General features: G+C 37.2%; 1 protein-coding gene across 6 annotated transcripts in view; it reads left to right on the top strand.

The window, feature by feature from the left end:
- LOC150109418 (basement membrane-specific heparan sulfate proteoglycan core protein-like) overlaps nucleotides 1-18314 on the top strand; it is a 1783738-nt gene that overhangs the window by 1059203 nt on the left and 706221 nt on the right. For all 6 annotated transcript variants that reach the window (XM_090413063.1, XM_090413041.1, XM_090413033.1 and 3 more), the window contains one exon: nucleotides 1977-2177. In XM_090413063.1, coding sequence (XP_090269189.1) covers nucleotides 1977-2177 — 201 coding nt within the window. The remainder of the gene's footprint in view (nucleotides 1-1976; nucleotides 2178-18314) is intronic.

Genomic DNA, 18314 nt, shown 5'->3' with positions numbered 1-18314 from the left:
AGTCTTTGGACTCCCTGGAGGTGTTATGTAATAATAATAGTAATAATTAGTCTTCTTCTGGAGCTTGCAAAATGTGGAAGAATGAAATGGAAATTCAAAAGATTGAGACAGAGTAGAACAACCATAACAACTATATCCAGTAGGAAATCATCTTATGTCGAGAAGGCAACAGTCAAGAAAGTGTGAAAGGGAACATTAACTCATATATCTGTCCCAGCTTCATAATTTTATCATCCTATAATAGTACAAATTATTTGCAATCTCTATAGAGCCAATAAAAGGGTAGGGGGAATGAATATGCCCTCACTCCTGAACATACAGAAATGGCTCCACTATATCTAAATCCATTAGTTAAAAAAATTAATGGATCACACATCCCAAAGAATAATACAATCCTTTGTATCCATTAATAGATGGGATATACCTCTCTACTCCTTTAATAATGGATGTAATATCTTCTTTGTTCGTTCATAGCTACTCATATTTTGCAGTAGATCTTAGTCTACTTCTCTATGTTCCACTGTTCATGTGGGATGTTGAAAGGAACACACAAGGAGATTTTCTTATTTCTGTGATTTGCACTATATCCTCACAGAGACCATATTCTCCTACATGAATGCCCATGATGAAAATTGAGCAGGTTGATTTGGAATACTTTTTTCCCATTTTGAAAAGTTTAATACTGAAGTAGTTTAGCCAATCATCTATCAGTGAAGCTGTGATGTACATAGCAGATTGTTTAGTCTAGATGACAACAACTGCAGTTCAACGAACATCATCTCAATTTCCATTCTATCCAAAGTCACAATGAAACCTTGAGTTGCAAACAATCAAACAAAATTTAAAAAAAAAACAGAGTATTGGGTATTGAGAGTTTATTTTTCACTTGGTTAGACTATAATAAGTTTAGTTTAATCCTTTTTCCAAGTGTGAGCAAACAAAGTTTGTGCCTGAAAGTATCTTCAGGATTGGGGTAAGGTAGTGCAAACATCAGGCAACTCGTTGCAAAGGTGGAGAAAGTTCTCATCACTCCTATCTCAGTATCTCCCATAATGCAAAGCACATTTCCTTGTGGATATGTGTAATGCTCTGCATTAAGGTAAGGGCCACTACCCATACCGGTTTCGACCTTTATTGAGGTCTTGTCAGTGGGAGCCAGGCCCAGTAATGGAGATACAAAGGCAGAAGCAATGATAGGTCATCCTAACCTATAGGAGTTGCCAAAGGGTGTGCAACCTTATTATTAAATTACTCCAGATTCAGAGAAAGATGTTGAGAGTTTATTTTTCACTTGGTTAGACTATAATAAGTTTAGTTTAATCCTTTTTCCAAGTGTGAGCAAACACACTTGGTGTTTGCACTACCTTACCCCAGTCCTGAAGATACTTTCAGGCACAAACTTTGTTTGCTCACACTTGGAAAAAGGATTAAACTAAACTTATTATAGTATTGGGTATATATCAAATACCTGAACTCATAGCAACTGACCAAAGGAGAAAGATTTCCTAGAATTTCAGCAAGAGATTTGTATCATTCTAAAGAAGTTTTTATATTCTATGGAAATGAAATTGTTATAATATAGCAGGTTCCTAGAGAGTAGGAGGATAAGATAGTATCATTGCATAAGGGTGGTGGTGGTGGTAGGATGGAGATATCAAACTATAGACCTGTTTGTATTTCTTCTGTAGTTAAGATTTTGGAGAAATTGGAAAGAACTCATATATAGAATAGGGTAGATAAAAGTAATATTATTTATGCATGTAATCTTCTTTAAAATACTAATGTGAGTTTGAAAACACCAAAATAGAAGCTTGAACACCAGACTTCCTATAGAATAACATTTATGCCATGGAGCTTTAGCTAAGGGAAATAAGGGAACATGCTATTAAACTGTGAATTTATAATGTATTTTTGATAAAGCACAAATCATTTTAGTTATTAGATTTTATAGCTGATTTTCTTGTTATTTCCACAAGATTCCTATGAGACTACAAGAACTTCCAGATCCTTATAGTCATAATTTTCAACTGACAAATCGATATAGAGCTCATATAATAACCGAAGGTATAATTGTTAATCCAAGCCAGAATGAAGTAAGTTTTACATCATTTGCAAGGGAACCTCAACAGGCTGAAACTCTTTTTTGGTCTCTTCCTGCACAGTTCTTGGGAAATAAGGTAAGAATATTTTTTCTTCATTTATTCTTTTTAGTATTAACATTTTAGTAAAGACAAACAAAGATTAATAACAGCAGAAATGAAGTTCATGAGAAAAACTGCAAAGTATACCCTATTTGATCATAAAAGAAATGAAGAAATTATGAAAGAATTGAATCAAGAACCAGTAATAGAAAAAATTAAAAAATATAAACATAAATGGATGGAACATGTTCAAAGAATGAAAACAGAAAGATTACTAAAACAAGCCTTAAAGTACAAGCCATTAGGAAAAAGAAAACAGGACATCCTCTTAAACGATTCAACAATGATGTCTAAGGCCAGAACAGGCCATGCTAGGCCTAAATCCTTGATACGCATGATGATAATGATGATGAGTATTAACATTGACTGAAAGGTTGAATTAATGCAGTTAATTCAAATATCCAGAAATTAATTTTACTCCCTCTTCATGCAATGAACTTATAATTGATCTCAATCACAATAATAAAATGTATTTATATGTATTTTTTGTTACTTTCACAGTGTATATATTTGGTATGGTGTATATATTTGACACTGTATAGAAGAAAACACAAATACCATTGTTTAAGCATAAGGTATGACCGTGGCAAGCTGAGATTGTAAGTGAAAATTACAAATGGTATGTAGGTAGAACTGTTTGAAGAGAAAAAGAACATGTGGTTTGTGAGCAAGTGAGATGAATTTGAGATTAGATTGAATATATGAGTGAATTTGAGGTGTGATTGAATATATGAGGTGAATTTGAGTGGATAGATGGAACTATAGTAATAAGAGGAATCTTTATATCACTTGTTTCATTTGAAGGTGAGTTAGCTGATTCATACAGAGGTAGCAGGGTTTTTCATCCCACATGCAGACAAATCAGCCATGAGAACACATACAGTTTACAAACAAAAAATGCTGTTGTTGATGGTAGGGGTAGTTAGAGGAAGATGAGTCCTAATATTAATAATAAATAAAAACTAAATAATTTTAATGGATTTGATGCAAGTCAACTGGAGACACTTGCTCGAAAGGAGACTAATGAGAGAGGTGAATGAGAAATGTGAGAAAATTGAGAGATAATGTGAAAGATTGGAAGAATGAGATGGGTGAGACTGAAAAAGTGCTTGTCAATGAGCAGGAAGTGGATATATATATATATATATATATATATATATATATATATATATATATATATATATATAGGAAGATCTGAACATATTTCTTGTATGGACAAGTAACTGGAAGTAAGTTGAATGTTGCAAAATGCAAGATTTTTAAAATTTAAAAGACAAAAATAGGATGCAAAGTATACATTTCATTGAGATAAATTTAATGAGAATTGAGGAAATAAAGGATCTTGGGTAATGGCAGATGTACCTGAGACTTTGTGCCACATTGCTGGAATTGTAAGAATCGCAATGGATTAGGCCAAAGATGAGCAACAGAGGAAACAGAGGTTTTAGTTCAATTGTGTAAGGCCTTAATCAGGTTGCATATAGATTACTGTGTGCTGATTTGATAATCAGTTTTGATGGAATGATATGTTGGAAAGGAGAGTCAGGATTGAAGAGGTATTGAATCTATGACATTCTGTGTATGCTGATAGAGTGAAGGAAGTGGAATAAAGGTTATGGATGGAAATATGAGTTGTACAAGATTTTTATCAGATTAATTTGGAAAAGATATTTCCTATGCACATACACACAATGGCCACTGAATTAGAAACATTTATGCAGATGTTCATAAATATCACTTACACGGCATATATGCAAAATACTTGGTAACATGCTTCACCACATGTTCTAGGCAATATAAGAAAATGCTGCCGGTCTGTAATCATCAATAGTGTTCATCACAATGGAAACAAAGGATAATTTTGGAATTCAATAAAGGGCTTATTGTGGGTACCCATCTGGCTGGAGCAATGATTTTGAAAACAGTAGAACTGACCGGTTTTTCAGAAGATGAGATCCTGGGTGTTCAGGCAGTGATAAAATAACCCACATTGCTTGTCTAAGAGGTGTAACTGGTTCTAAGACAGTCTGTCATGAATAAGATCGCTGTCATCTGAGAAGGCTTATATGGATTAACAGAACTTCCTGTGTGTAACAATTGACCAAAGTATTTAATGGAGGTTGTTCCTAACACATCTCACTGAACTATGTGCAGGGAATTGAAGAGGATTGGTACTGGCAGTCGCTGTAGCCATTGGAGAGGAAAGTGCTGGACATCTTTGATACACCATTCAATATGCCTGATAACCCAATGGCTACAGCGATCACAGTATCAAAAAAAAAAAAATCAACTCCTCCCCCATTCCCCGTCCTCCTCGTCAACAAGATTTTAAAAATGCCATCACCATACCCTACATCCGTGGCACATCCGAAAAAATAGCTAAGATACTAAAACAGTACAACCTACACACAGCATATAAGCCCCACTGAAAACTTGCTACCCTTATCCGTTCTACGAAAGATCAGCTCCCTGCTCTCTCTCTGCCTGGAGTTTACAAAGTACCCTGTTCCTGTAAGCTGGCGTACTTTGGACAGACAGGCAGATCAGCATCCATCCGTCTAGAGGAACACAAGTCTTACATCTTCAAACACAACTATGGCCATTCAGGCTTGGCTGACCATGTTCTGGACACCACCCACAGGGTATCATGGAAGAAAACCACCATGCTCCACCACAGCAAATTCAAGAAAGAGAGACTTTTCTTAGAAGCAGCAGCAGCTCTCAAAAACCAACCAAATCTCAATAAATACGGATGCATTAAGCTTCCGAAGATTTGGGAAACACTCATCACCAGAGTTCCCACCTTACATTCCAGGCCACCTACTACTGCCCTTAGAGGGCGCTCTACCTAGATAGGACTTTAGTGTCACCCACGTGGTTGGGCTTAATATTGTTTGTTATTTGTGTATATGTTACATTAATTGTTTTTGTAATCCCCGTAGATGTCCTAGTGACTAGGACGAAATATAGGAAGTATTAAATTCTATTTTAATTCTTTTTGAGTGTTGTAAAAAATCCATTAAGCCTCCAACATGATATTCTCACTAGAATAAATAAGTTCTGTTCAATGTTGAACAGGAAATCTAAGTTTTGAAAGAATGCAGATTTCACTTTCAGTTAAAGGGTGTCATGAGATGTTAACTACCCAATTTTCTGGAAAAATATGAAGTGAGCTTTGCTTAGCAACAAGGGCATTGATTTTATTATTATTATTATTATTATTACTACTACTACTACTACCACCACCACCCTAAGACCCCCATGTAGTCACTCATCTAGAAGATCCTTTTGTCATACCATGCCCTAAACACTCAAATTCTCTGCAGACACCACACTCTCAGGCAAGGCATTCTAATCATTCATAGCTCTGCATGCAAAAAAAACTGCTTCTCACTCCCTAGTGCACACACCTTGGTCGTGTTTGTTAAATAAACAGCATAGAGACTATTTAGCTGTAGTAAGAGCTACATGGAATAGTTGAAAATCTAGAGTGGAGATAATACTATTCTGGAGATCAGACATAAGACATATATTAATAGTGAGTTCATGTTTTGTTGCCTAAAGTTGATTGCAAATGAGTGATTGACATCGCTATAAATGTGAATGTTTATTTAAAGAAAGCACTGAAGCCTTACTTCACTGTTGGAGCTTAAATCAGAATAACTGTCTCTCACTATCTAACACAGGGTGGGGAGCCTTTTTTCTTTTTGGATATAACATCAAGGGCCATTTGGATATAACATCATTCGAAGGCCATACAAAATTATCAACTTAAAAATTAGCCTGCTATATTTGGTCAAACATTTAATTAACTCACCTCTGATGTGATGGCTGGACTGCTTCTCTTTGGTGAGGTATGTGATGTTAGCTGGTATTGATGATGTTGCTACTCGCAACTACTTTTCCAAGTTTTGCGTCGGTCAGTCTGGAGCACAACCGACTCTTTCCGTTGGTAAGTTTTGAAAAGAACTGCTTGCTGCAGTAAGTTGTTCCAAACACAGATGTATTTTTCAATGCAGGTCTCTTCAAAGTGGGAAATTCATCATTGCTTAGGTAACGTTTGTAGAACTCAAGTAGTGGGAGGTTGTTGAACCTAGCTTTCAGCTCATCGCTTTGCAGCTGAATGATTTCATGTTGTAGGTTATCAGGCATATTGAACGGTGTAGCAAAGATGTCCAATTCCATTTGTTTACTTTTCACATCCTTGAATCTTTCATTAAATGCCTCCAATTAGTTTCGCACATTCACCAGGATATTCAAGTGTCGTAGAAGGTTTCTGTCCTTTCAGAGTGGAGGAATGCACTTTGCTATTCCTTTCGAGTTGCACTTTCCATAGCCTTAATTTAGCTTCAAATGATTTCACTTTTGAAAGCAGGAAGCTGAGAAGCTGGTTGTGGCCCTGCAGCCTGACGTTCAACTCTGAGAGGTACTTGATAATGTCCACCATAAATCTAGATCACACAGCCACTTGCTATCATTGAGTTCCCTGACAGGTTTTCCCTTCATCTCCATGAACTGCTTGACTTCATCCCACAGTTCGTAAAACCCCATGAGCATGTTCCTGCAACTCGGCCACCGCACTTCACAGTGATAAACAAGATCACTGTACTCAGACTCGATCATTCAGTAACTCCTTAAACTGGTGGCTGTTTAACCATCTGCTTTTGACAAAATTTATGCATGACACTATTGTTGACATCACATTGTTGAGCCGCAACGACTGTGCAGAGAGACTTTCTTGGTGTGATGCAGTGGCATATAATTAAATCACTTGGATCAAGACTGAGACGATTCAGTTCTTTCTTGACATACACAATTAAACCTTTTTTTAGCTGGAGCTCCATCTGTGGTAACACTCCTTAACTTTTCAAATGTTAGCTCAAGTTTTTTCATTCATAAAACAAGTTCTCACCTTTTGTAGTGCCATGCATGGCTTTCAGTGACAGCAGTTCCTCTCGCGTGTCAAACTCTGCAGTTATCCCACGAATGAAAATGGCCAGTTGGGCAGTATTTGTTATGTCTGTTGTCTCATCACAAGCTGGAAAGAAAAATTGGAAATCTCCTGCAGAATCCTTCAATGTTTTTTCAATATCTTGTGCTGAGTCAGTAATCTGATCCGAGATGGTTCTCCGAGACAAACTAACACTCTGAAACAATTGCACTCTTTCACAAACCCTCCCTCTATGTGAGGCCAGCTTCTTTGCCATTAGCTCGCTCACTACATAACTCGTCTGAATAACGTTTTCTCTGTCACAGCAAGACCTAGTGAAAGCGGCTTGTTATTCCAAACCGCTGAAGAGCATTGATTTTATCCAGATGCATTTGACCTCCCAATTCATTGAGTTTAGCATGTTTTGAGCTGTAATGATGCTCCAGATTGGCTTTTTTCATTACTGCTAATGCATCGCCACAAACCAGGCACATAGGTTTGCCTTTGACTTCAACAAAAAAATAATCATTTGTCCATTTCTCTGGAAAGATTGACACTCTGCATCAACTTTTCTTTTCTTTGTAGTTGTCATTTGTAGAAAATCACACCACTTAAGTATTAATAACTCTCCAGTGTGTGTGTGTCACCAGTGATGTGATTATTTTGCTTTGATTGCTGTTCTAATCCTGCATCTTGGATTTGGAACATATCCAATGTTTGTACCATTGACTCTCGAGGTCTTCTCGTTGGCTGCCGCACCAGCCAACGAGAAGCATATGTGTGTGTCCCATTATATACTTGTATGTGTCTTGTCTGTCCTGTCATGTACTCGTATGTGGCCTCTCCATACCATAATGGACATTCCTTGCTTATCCCTCAAAATTTGTCATTATTATGATTACTTAATATAAACGATTTATTGAATTTCGAGTCCTGCTTGCGGTTGCCTATGACTTCAACAAAAAAAATAATCATTTGTTCATTTCTCTGGAAAGAATGACACTCTGCATCAACTTTTCTTTTCTTTGTAGTTGCCATTTGTAGAATGTCAATAATTTGGTCTGGCCCTGCCAGACCAAATTATTTCGCTGGCCTTATACGGCCTGCAAGCTGGATGTTCCTCACACCCCTGATCTAACATATCAGAGAGGCCTATTCTAATCACACATAATTAAAGTTTGTAATTAATTTTAATTAATTTTTAAATATAGTTAATAACTTAACACATGTACTTTGCATATCTATGAGTATAACATCACATAGCTCTTACCATTTCAGATCAGTCCATTGTTTGCATTCTATTTTGTAATTAACTAACATTTGCCACTAATGATGGCCTGTAATATTCAGGCCATGAATATATATGTATTTAAATAAATATATATGTATTTCCTTGTGTTTTTGTGTGAATTGAGGAATTCTACATTGATTTAGCAGTATTATTCCTAGGTCTAGGTCAAAATCAGTCTCGATACTGAACCTTCTTATAATGCATAGCAATATTTGCATTCAGAAGGAAACATGTTCTGTGCATTATATGATAAGGCAACTGATGTGATGTCAACAGCCTGTATATACAATTAGCCCAGTTATGAATATACTTCACGAGCAGTTTGCTTAACTTGCATAAAGGATTAGAACAAGAATATGATTTGTCTATTATACTTTATCTATTATATGAATTGGAGCAAATGTGGATGGACGTTACATTGGTGCATAGATAAGATGGAGTTGAATCATGGATGGGTTTGAGAGAATTGAAGCACGATTAGTGGCAATTGATAATGATACTGAGAATGGAAAACGACTGGAGGAATAGCCAGTTGTTTGTCTATGATGCTAAATTAGGGAGAGCAATAGTTAAAACATGTAGTGATCTCTCAAGATAATGGCTGCCAGTTTGCTGTGTGAAAATGAATGCCAATTCACTGTAACATTATCCTAAAGTTATACACTGAGAGTGAATTTGAATCCAGGGATCTAGGTGTAATGGTGGACAGAGTTGAAATTTAAAGAATATATTACAGAAGTGGTCAAATTCTCTAAAAATATATTTCATTTGAATGTTATGAAATGCAGTGATGAGTGAGGAAAAGGAAATTATCTCTTTTAGAAATCTTTTGTATGATCATATTTGAATGAATTTCGTTGCCTGCGTTTTGTATGTGGTGGATGTGGAAATCATTTTATTATTATCATTATGATGATGATTCAGACCTCCATGGGGTCAAAAGACTCATCGTGGGAAGTCCTTCCTAGAAAACACAGTCTAACATACCACTCCTTGAAATCATTGACCGTTCATGCTCTCACCCCACTATATCAGGCAATGCATTCCACGGTTCAACCACCCTCCATACAAAGAAACTACTCCTCACTCTCTTGCTCATAGCCTCCTTTCGCAGCTTCCAGGGATGGCCTTTTTCCTCACTGCTTCCTCCTGTTCCACCAAGTGGAAGACCTCCCCAGTGTCAACTCTGTAACTCTCAACAGTTTAAAAGTCTCAATCATATCTCCTCTCCTTCTATCTACCAAACTCTGCAGTCCACGTTCCCTCAGCCGATCCTCATAACCAGCATTGTATAGTCCTGAAGCCAGCTTTGTTATCTGCTTCTGTATCCCCCCCTCCACAGTTAACATCTCCTTCAAATCCTGGGGACCAAATTTGAGAATAATTGTCCAAATGTGGTCTGATCAGGGCTTTATACAATGGAATGACATCTCTTTTATATTTGTAGGTCAGCGTCCTTCTCAGTATTGCAGCAGTCCTCTGGGTTACCTTCACAACCTTTGCGATATGTTCCCTGAATTTCAAGTTTCTATCAATCATCATCTCCAGATCTCTTGTCTCCCCCTACTCCCTCCAGTACAGTTCCTCCAATCGAGTATGCAGCCTCCCATCGATGTATCCCAAACTTCAAGACTTTACACTTTGCTGCATTAAACTGAAATCCCCCATTCATTTGCTTATCTGTCCAGTTTATTCAAATCCTCATGCAGGACTGTCACATCTGCACTATTAGTAATAACCCTTCCTAGCTTCACATCATTTGCAAATATCTCCAAAAAAACTGAATATACCCCCCCCCCCTTCAGTCCACTGACAGTGTCATTGATATAAAAGTTAAACAGGTCCCAGTGCTGAGCCCTGTGGCACCCCCACTTGTAATCTTCTGCCTCCTTGATATTGCATCACCATACACAACTCTCAGATACCTATCAGAGTGGCTCTCACAGAAAACAATACCCTCACCTGCCCATCACTGCATATGGTCCCTCAATCTGTTACCACCCTTATGCAATGGCACTATCTTGCCTTCTTTCCATTCCTCGGGTACCTTTGCCATTGCAAGACTTTCATTGAAAATAAATATTTAGTTCTTTAGCACATTCTCTCACTCGTGGCAAAATTCCATCCAGTCCCACACCTTTATTGACATCCAGAGTACTCAATATTTGAAACATGCTCTCCTCTAAACCTTGAGCCTGCCGTATTCCTCTAGTATTAAAACCTTTTTCTCCAGGATGAAATACTCTAATGAAGTGTTCATTGAACAACTCCACTATGTCCTCTGCATCAGTCACTCTATTCTCATTTTTTATCTAAGACCATTATAATCACCTGCCTTATAATTCCACATATATTCCCTTCTCTTTGATACTCCAGCATGTCTATTCATCTTCCATGTCAAAACCACACGGTTACTCTCTCCAGCTGGGGTAAGAGATCTCATCTCAGTTATAATTAGCTATTCTGATGCTATGACCAAATCCAAAACTCTTGAACCTCTTGTTCCCTCTATTATATGTTGTCTAAGACATTTGTCCTTCAAGAATTCTAGAAATTCCATTCCCTTATTACTACATGTTTATTACTTATTACTACATACATAAATACCAATTTATGCTGCCATAGTTAAAATCTCTGATAACAATCATTCTTCTTGCACTTGCCAAGCCCAACTGCCTAAACATATCCTGCTCCTCACCCTCTGTGCTCCTTGGCTTGTAGCAACATCCCACTAACTATCCTGTCTTGGAGAGGATTATTTACTGGTGTTGGTGACTAGTTTGTAGAATGATCTCAGTGAGGACTGAAATTTTAGGGATTGCAAAATTTATCTAATAGCTGGAAAAGAGCAGGTATAACAGAAATATATATCTAATAGTTTATAGAGTGGGTGCTAAAGAAACTTCCCAATATATGACTGAATTGAAGAAAACAACAGGTCACCTTGGAAGTTGTGTAAAAGTTGGATAGCAAGGGTAGATTTTTGCTTGAAGTAAATGAGGAGAATAGATTGTAAGAGGCAGTTTGGGGATGTTTGAATCAATGTTTGCTGTCTGTTGAGAGATTGTGAGTCTGCTGGCTCAGTATGATAAGACAGAGTTGAGAAGGACCATGAGGCAGGAGGAATAGTGTGGAGTTTATAGATGTACGGAATGAATTTGATAGACTGTGTTATTATTATTCACACCTCCAGGGAGTCCAAAGACTCGTCGAGGGAGAGTGTGCCAACAGCATTGAACGATTGATCCCTTCCAACTACTAACCATGCTCAAACTTGCTTAACTTTTTGCATGAGCGATTAGTTTCAAAGGCTCTACCAATCGACCAACCTTTGCTGGTGTTTGAATGATTTTGGAGTTAGATGTTTGGAGAAAGTGTTGCTGAGTGAGTTTGAAAGTCCAAAACCAGAGAAACTAGAATTATTAGGAGAAGATGGAATCAGACATGTGTACAGAAAATGATTATGCAATGTGTGAATGTGATTTCACAGGTTCTAGATTTGAATGGGTTAATAATGACATTACACCAGGGTAATTGTGGGCATGTTGAAATGCATATACACAAATGCCAGAGGTATCAGAAATAAAGGAGAGGAGTTTTTAGCATTGGTCAGCTCAACTAGGCCAAAAATTATAGGCAATCAGTGAGACCTGGTTTGCATGAAATTATATAGTTACAGGGATGTAATGTAAAAGGTATTGTATTTTCAGAGAGGATAGGAGGAATAAGACAAAATGTGAGGTATTGCTGATGATAGCTGAAGAATTACAACCAACAGAAGTTAAAGAAGATTTTAGATTTGTGGAGATTGCTCATTTGAGTCTGTATGGCGTGAGATAGAGGCCAGTAGGACAAAACATATTGTTGGGGGGTTGCTACTGACTAGGGGATTTTCACAGAAAGATATGGATGTCATTCATGAGTAGATTAGCACAGTGAGTACAGGCAGAGGAGGTATTATGGAAGACCTCCAACTATGAAGGACATAGATTGGAGGGAGGAAAAGAAATTGCTGAGTGATAGGTCGCCAGGTGATTAGCATATCTGCTCTCCAGCCAACTGTGGGTTCGAATCCTGCCATGGGTGTTTGTGATTGTCTGTGAAAATACTAGTGGTGGTATTGGGCAGTGGATGGCGTTGGTTTAGATGATGATGATTGTAGTTGGTGAATTGAGTGGTAGAGGCAGAGTTGTAGAGTAGGTACTCTCCCTCGATGAGTCACTGGACTCCCTGGAGGTCTCATATAATAATATAATAATTTTGAAAAGGATCATCATCCAGGTGGAGATTTTGCAGTTGCTCATGTGAGAGATTCATGTCAAAATGGAAACAGAGAAATAGGAAGCATTCAGCATATTGAAAAATATCAACGTGAATACAGCAGTGGGACTGATTAGCAGTTCAGCCTGTGTACTACGTGAATATGCAAGAGAAATAGCACTGCCTTTGATGAAGTTGTTCAATCTAAATCTCAGCTCTGCAAGGTTCCAAGGAAGTGGACAAGATAGTGGCTCCAAAATATAAGTAACAAACTACAGACCAATTACCATATCAATAGTTTGGTAATTGGTTATTAGTGTTTTTAGGAAAATGTTTGGTGTGAGTCAGCTGGATAACCTGCTGCTGCAAGAGAAAATGATTGAAGTGAATGTAAGACCTGAGGAAGCAAGAGATATTGTGGAAGAAGAGGAGAGTAAGGCATAATATATAAGAATATATTATAAATATAATAAGGTATAATATGGTAAGAGTAAGCAACTTTGTGAATGGAGAGGTGAGTGGTACAAGTGAAGACACTATGTGAGAAGGGTAGATGATGGTTTCAGCAGTAGATGTGCGAGTCTGCAAGAAAGGATGAAGATAATCATGGATGTGCAGATGACATTTAGGTCTGGGGAAGGATGTAATATTAATGATAGACTGAAATGGGTGGAGGAGTCATATCCAAGAAGTGGGGTCAGTGGGATTTGTTATAGAAATAGAAATGAGCTATTGTGTATGTTTACAAATTCTGGAAGTATTCGAAACAAAGGAAACAAAATTGTAGCATTGATAGTTCATTCATCCAAAAATTGTTGGTATAAGTGAAAGATGGTTGAATGAAGATGACATTTTGACAGGAGTAGAGATGGAGGGATATGAAGTCTTTCGTGAAGCCATACATGGTAAAAAAAAAAAAAAAAAAAGGAATGCTATCGATGATGGTAGAGACATTGTGTGTCCATCTAGGGTGGAGATGCAAGGAGCAAATACTGACAGTGGTTTGAAGCAGTATGGTGTAAAGTGGAGGTAAACAGGATGAATTTTTCAGTAAGGTGTCGCTATAGACCTGGTAATTTGTAATGCAGTGAGAAGGAAATGTTTATACAGATTGGTCTGGCTAATAAGAAAGGTTAATTATTATGGGCAATTTCAATTATGGTAATATAGACTGGAATGAAGCTACATCAGGAACCAAAGAAAATAAATTTCTTGAGTTTTTAAGAGACAACTACCTTAAGCAGTTGTCTCTTAACTGCTCGAGGATCTTGAATTTGATTATCTCATCAGAAGATAGTGCTGTAAATGAAGTGTCATCTTCCTCCATTTGATGAAAGTGACCATAAATTGATCAGTTGGATGGTGGCGAGCCATATCAGGTCTCTTGTGAGAAAGGTTTATATGTGGAACTATAAGGCAGGTGATTATGACAAACTAAGGAGGTGGCTTGCAGCCATCTCCCATTCAATTCATCATGGAATGAGAAATTGAAAATTAATGACTGAAGAGGTGAAGCATGCACTCCTGAAGAAAAAGGCATTATGGAGGTAGCACATTATGAATGGAGTTAATCATTTACATGAGGAGTACAAACAGGAAGCGAGGAATGTGATTTTCTTGGTAAGGGTAGAAAAAGTGCAGTATGAGCAGCAGTAAGAAAATGATGTTAAAAGTAATACTAGGGAGTTTTTTTTTATATGTGGCCAGTTGAAGGAAGAATATCATAGGAGAATGATATTTATCAGTGATAATGGAAGAATGATAAAAACTGAGGAAGATACAGTAGTGGTGTTGAATGAGCACTTCATTTAAGTGTCCCATCCTTGTGATTGTAACATAATGTAGAATTTGAGAGAGTAGTGGAAATAGGGGAAGAACCACTGATGGTAAGTGAGCAGGATGTATATGAGGGATTGAGCAAACTTGATGTCAACAAGGCCATGGAACATGATTGTATATCACTATGTGCTTTAAGAGAATGTTCTAGGGAGATTTAATTTACATTTTTAATATGAGTCTTAGATTAGTCCAAATTCCAAAGGAGTGGGATGATGGCAAAATTGTTTCACTTCATAAAGGATTTGATATGACTAAGGCTTGGAGTTGTAAACCAATCTGCTTGCCTAGAGTTGTGGGAAAGGTATTGGAGAATCTAGGGGAGGACAAGGATTTAGAACGGTATTGATAGCAGCAGAATTTTCTTTAATTATTTAAGAATTATTAATCAGTCTAATTAAACTTTCATCATTACTAACTTCCTATCTACAATTTTCATCCAAATCAATCTGTTACCTGTCAGAACTCCAACATGATCAAATCTTATATTTCTATCTTCTGAGGCATTTTTTAATGTATCAATCCACCTTTATCCAGTTATGTCTTTCTCTAAGTCTTTTTCCTGCTGACCTGATAGAGAACACTAGTTTTGCTAATCTTTCCTCTCCAATTCTGTTTAAGTGACTGTATCACCTGAGATTAGTTTTGCTAACACATTCCTGGAGGCTAAAAATGTCAAGTTCTTTCCTAATCTCCTTGTTTTTAATATGATATTGCCATTGATGCCATCTGTCCACGCCTCTAATCTTTCTCAGGACTCATATCTGCAGTCTCTAGTCTTTGGTCAAGTGTGTTACTTCTGACCCAGCTCTCAGATCCATAAGGTAAAATAGGTTTGAATACTGTCTTGTATATAGCTAATTTAGTGTTTTGACTAATTTCACTCTTATTCCATATAAATTTATTCAGTTGACTTCCTACCATACCAGCTTTGTTGATTCTGTTGTCTATTTCCATATTTAATTTACCATCATCATCATCAAATTCCTGCCATGTACCCTCAAGGGGTGTACAGGATATGACAGTACTACATGAAAAAATTACATCATTACTAACTTCCTATCTACAATTTTCTTCCAAATCAGTCTGTTACTTGTCAAGACTCCAACATTATCAGATCTTATATTTCTATCGTCTAAGGCACTTTGTACCGTATCAATCCACCTATATCTTGGTCTTCCTCTGGGTCGTTTTCCTGCTAACCTGGCAGAGAACACTTGTTTTGCTAATCTTTCCTCTCCCATTCTATTTAAGTGACCATACCACCTGAGATTAGCTCTGCTAATGCATTCCTGGATGCTGACAATGTCAAGTTCTTTCCTAATATCCTCATTTTTAATATGATATTGCCATTGATGCCATCTGTTCACGCCTCTAATCTTTCTCAGGACTCTCATATCTGCGGTCTCTAGTCTTTGGTCAAGTGTTTTACTTCTGACCCAGCTCTCAGATCCATAAGTTAAAACTGGTTTGAACACTGTTTTGTATACAGCTAATTTAGTGTTCCGACTAATTTCTCTCTTATTCCATATGAATTTATTCAGTTGACTTCCCACCATACCAGCTTTGCTGATTCTGTTGTCTATTTCTATATTTAATTTACCATCTTCAGTAAAAATTGTGCCTAAGTAACTGAAATGTTTTACTTGTTCCACAGGTTCTCCATTCACAACACAGTTGACATTTTCAATGATTCTGCCTATTTTCATTGTCTTTGTCTTTTTATTGCTGACCTTCATACCATATCTATTACAACAGCTATTCAATTTAGTCAGAGAATCTTGCAGACTTGAAGCGGATTTATTTAGAAGTATAACATCATCCGCATAAAGCAAAGAGCTGACATTAACATCTCCAATTTTGATATCAGGTTTAATACCACTTTCCTTCATAATGTGATCCATATAGATAATGAATAACAGAGGGGATAATGTACATCCTTGTCTGACACCAGATTTAACATTAAACCATCTTCATGTACTTCCTTCAATTCTAACTGCTGACTTACAACTCAAATAAAGACTAAGTATTGCTTGATATAATGCCCCATTGACACAATATAACTGCAGCGTATTGAATAGCTTCTCTCTTGGCACCTTGTCATATGCCTTTTCCAAATCGACAAAACTTAAATACAGATCTTTGTTATATTCCCATGCTTTCTCGACTATTTGTCGTAAAGTGAAGATCTGATCCTGACAGCCTCTATTTGGCCTGAATCCAGCTTGTTCTTCACCAAGCTTTTCTTCCACAATTCTTCTCAACCGTTTCTCAAGTATACTTGCATAGATCTTGCCAGGAACACTCAGTAGGGAAATACCTCTGTAATTCTCACATTCAGTTTTATTTCCCTTTTTATATATGGGTACTATGAGAGCTCTACTCCAATCATTGGGAATTCGTCCCTCTGTCCAGGCTTTCTGAACTATGCAGTGCAGCCACTGTAAGACTTTTATACCACCATACTTCAGCATTTCTGGTCGAATATTATCCACTCCTGCTGCCTTTCCACATTTCAAACCTTTGATGGCTTTTTCTACTTCAAGTATGGATATGTATTCCTGACTGCATGCCTGGTCAGTGTTTTTTTATCACTGTGCTGTCATCACTGCTTGTTTCATTTAGCAGTTTTTCAAAGTAATTACTCCATATTTCAAGGATATCTTTTTCTCCTGTTTTCATGTTACCTTTATCATCTCTAACTCCTTTTACAGCACTCTTTCCTCCATTCCTAAGCTTCTTCAACAACCTCCAGAATATTTTGCCACCTTCTTGATATTTATTTTCTATATTCTTGCCAAAGTCCTCCCATGACTTTTGTTTAGCTAGTTTTACACACTGTTTAGCTTTCTTACATTTGTCTCTGTATTCTGTAAGATTAAAAGCCGACTTATTTGCCAGGAAATTTTGATATGCTTTCTTCTTTTCCTTCACTGCCTCTTTAACTTCCTGTGTCCACCAGGGAGTTCTGATTTTTTTTATCCTTGCACACAACCTCACCACATGCCTCTCTGGCAGAATCAATCAATGTTTTCTTCAGAGTTTGCCACTGAATCTCCAAGGTTTGATTCCTGTTCTCAAACTCTTTCAGTTTGAGAACAGGAATCTCTACAGTTCACATCTGAGAGCTGCTCAACTTTTATTCGCTTTAAAACTTTCTTACATGTTATTCTTTTCAATATGAAATTCAATTTTATCCTGCTCAAGACTAAATAGTGATCACTTCCAATTTCAAATCCTCTGTGCACTCTGGTGTCCTGCACCAGGGAAAAAACATCACTATCAACAATAACGTAGTCAATGAGACTTTTCTTATTCCTAGCCTCTTCTCTCCATGTGAATTTGTGCACATTTTTATGTTGGAACATGGTGTTAGTAATAACCAGTCCATGTCCTGAGCAGAAATCCAACAGATATTTGCCATTATTATTAGCTTTGCTCTTTTCTCCAAATTTTCCCAAAATATTTTTGTATATCTCACAATCATTTCCTACTCTGCTATTTAGATCCCCAACAAGGACCAACTTTTCCTTTTTCATTGTGTCAGTTGCTTTTTCTAGAGCATCAAAAAATTCCTCAACTTCTACCTTAGTAGAACCTTCTGTGGGACCATAAGCACAAATCAGTCTCATTGTCCAGTTCCCCATTCTCATATTTGCCCACATTACTCTACTTGAGACTGACTGCCATTCAAGAAGATTAGCCTCATATTTTGTGTTGAATACTATGGCTACTCCTTCTTTTCCTTGATTGTCATTGCCTGAATATAACATTTTGTATTTATTGCTCAGAAAGA

Source organism: Typopeltis vanoorti, chromosome 2 (assembly GCF_054136105.1).
Source record: "Typopeltis vanoorti isolate ZY-2024b chromosome 2, IOZ_Tvanoo_1.0, whole genome shotgun sequence".
Classification (NCBI taxonomy): Eukaryota; Metazoa; Arthropoda; class Arachnida; order Uropygi; family Thelyphonidae; genus Typopeltis; species Typopeltis vanoorti.
This window is presented reverse-complemented; position numbering and strand designations above follow the sequence as displayed.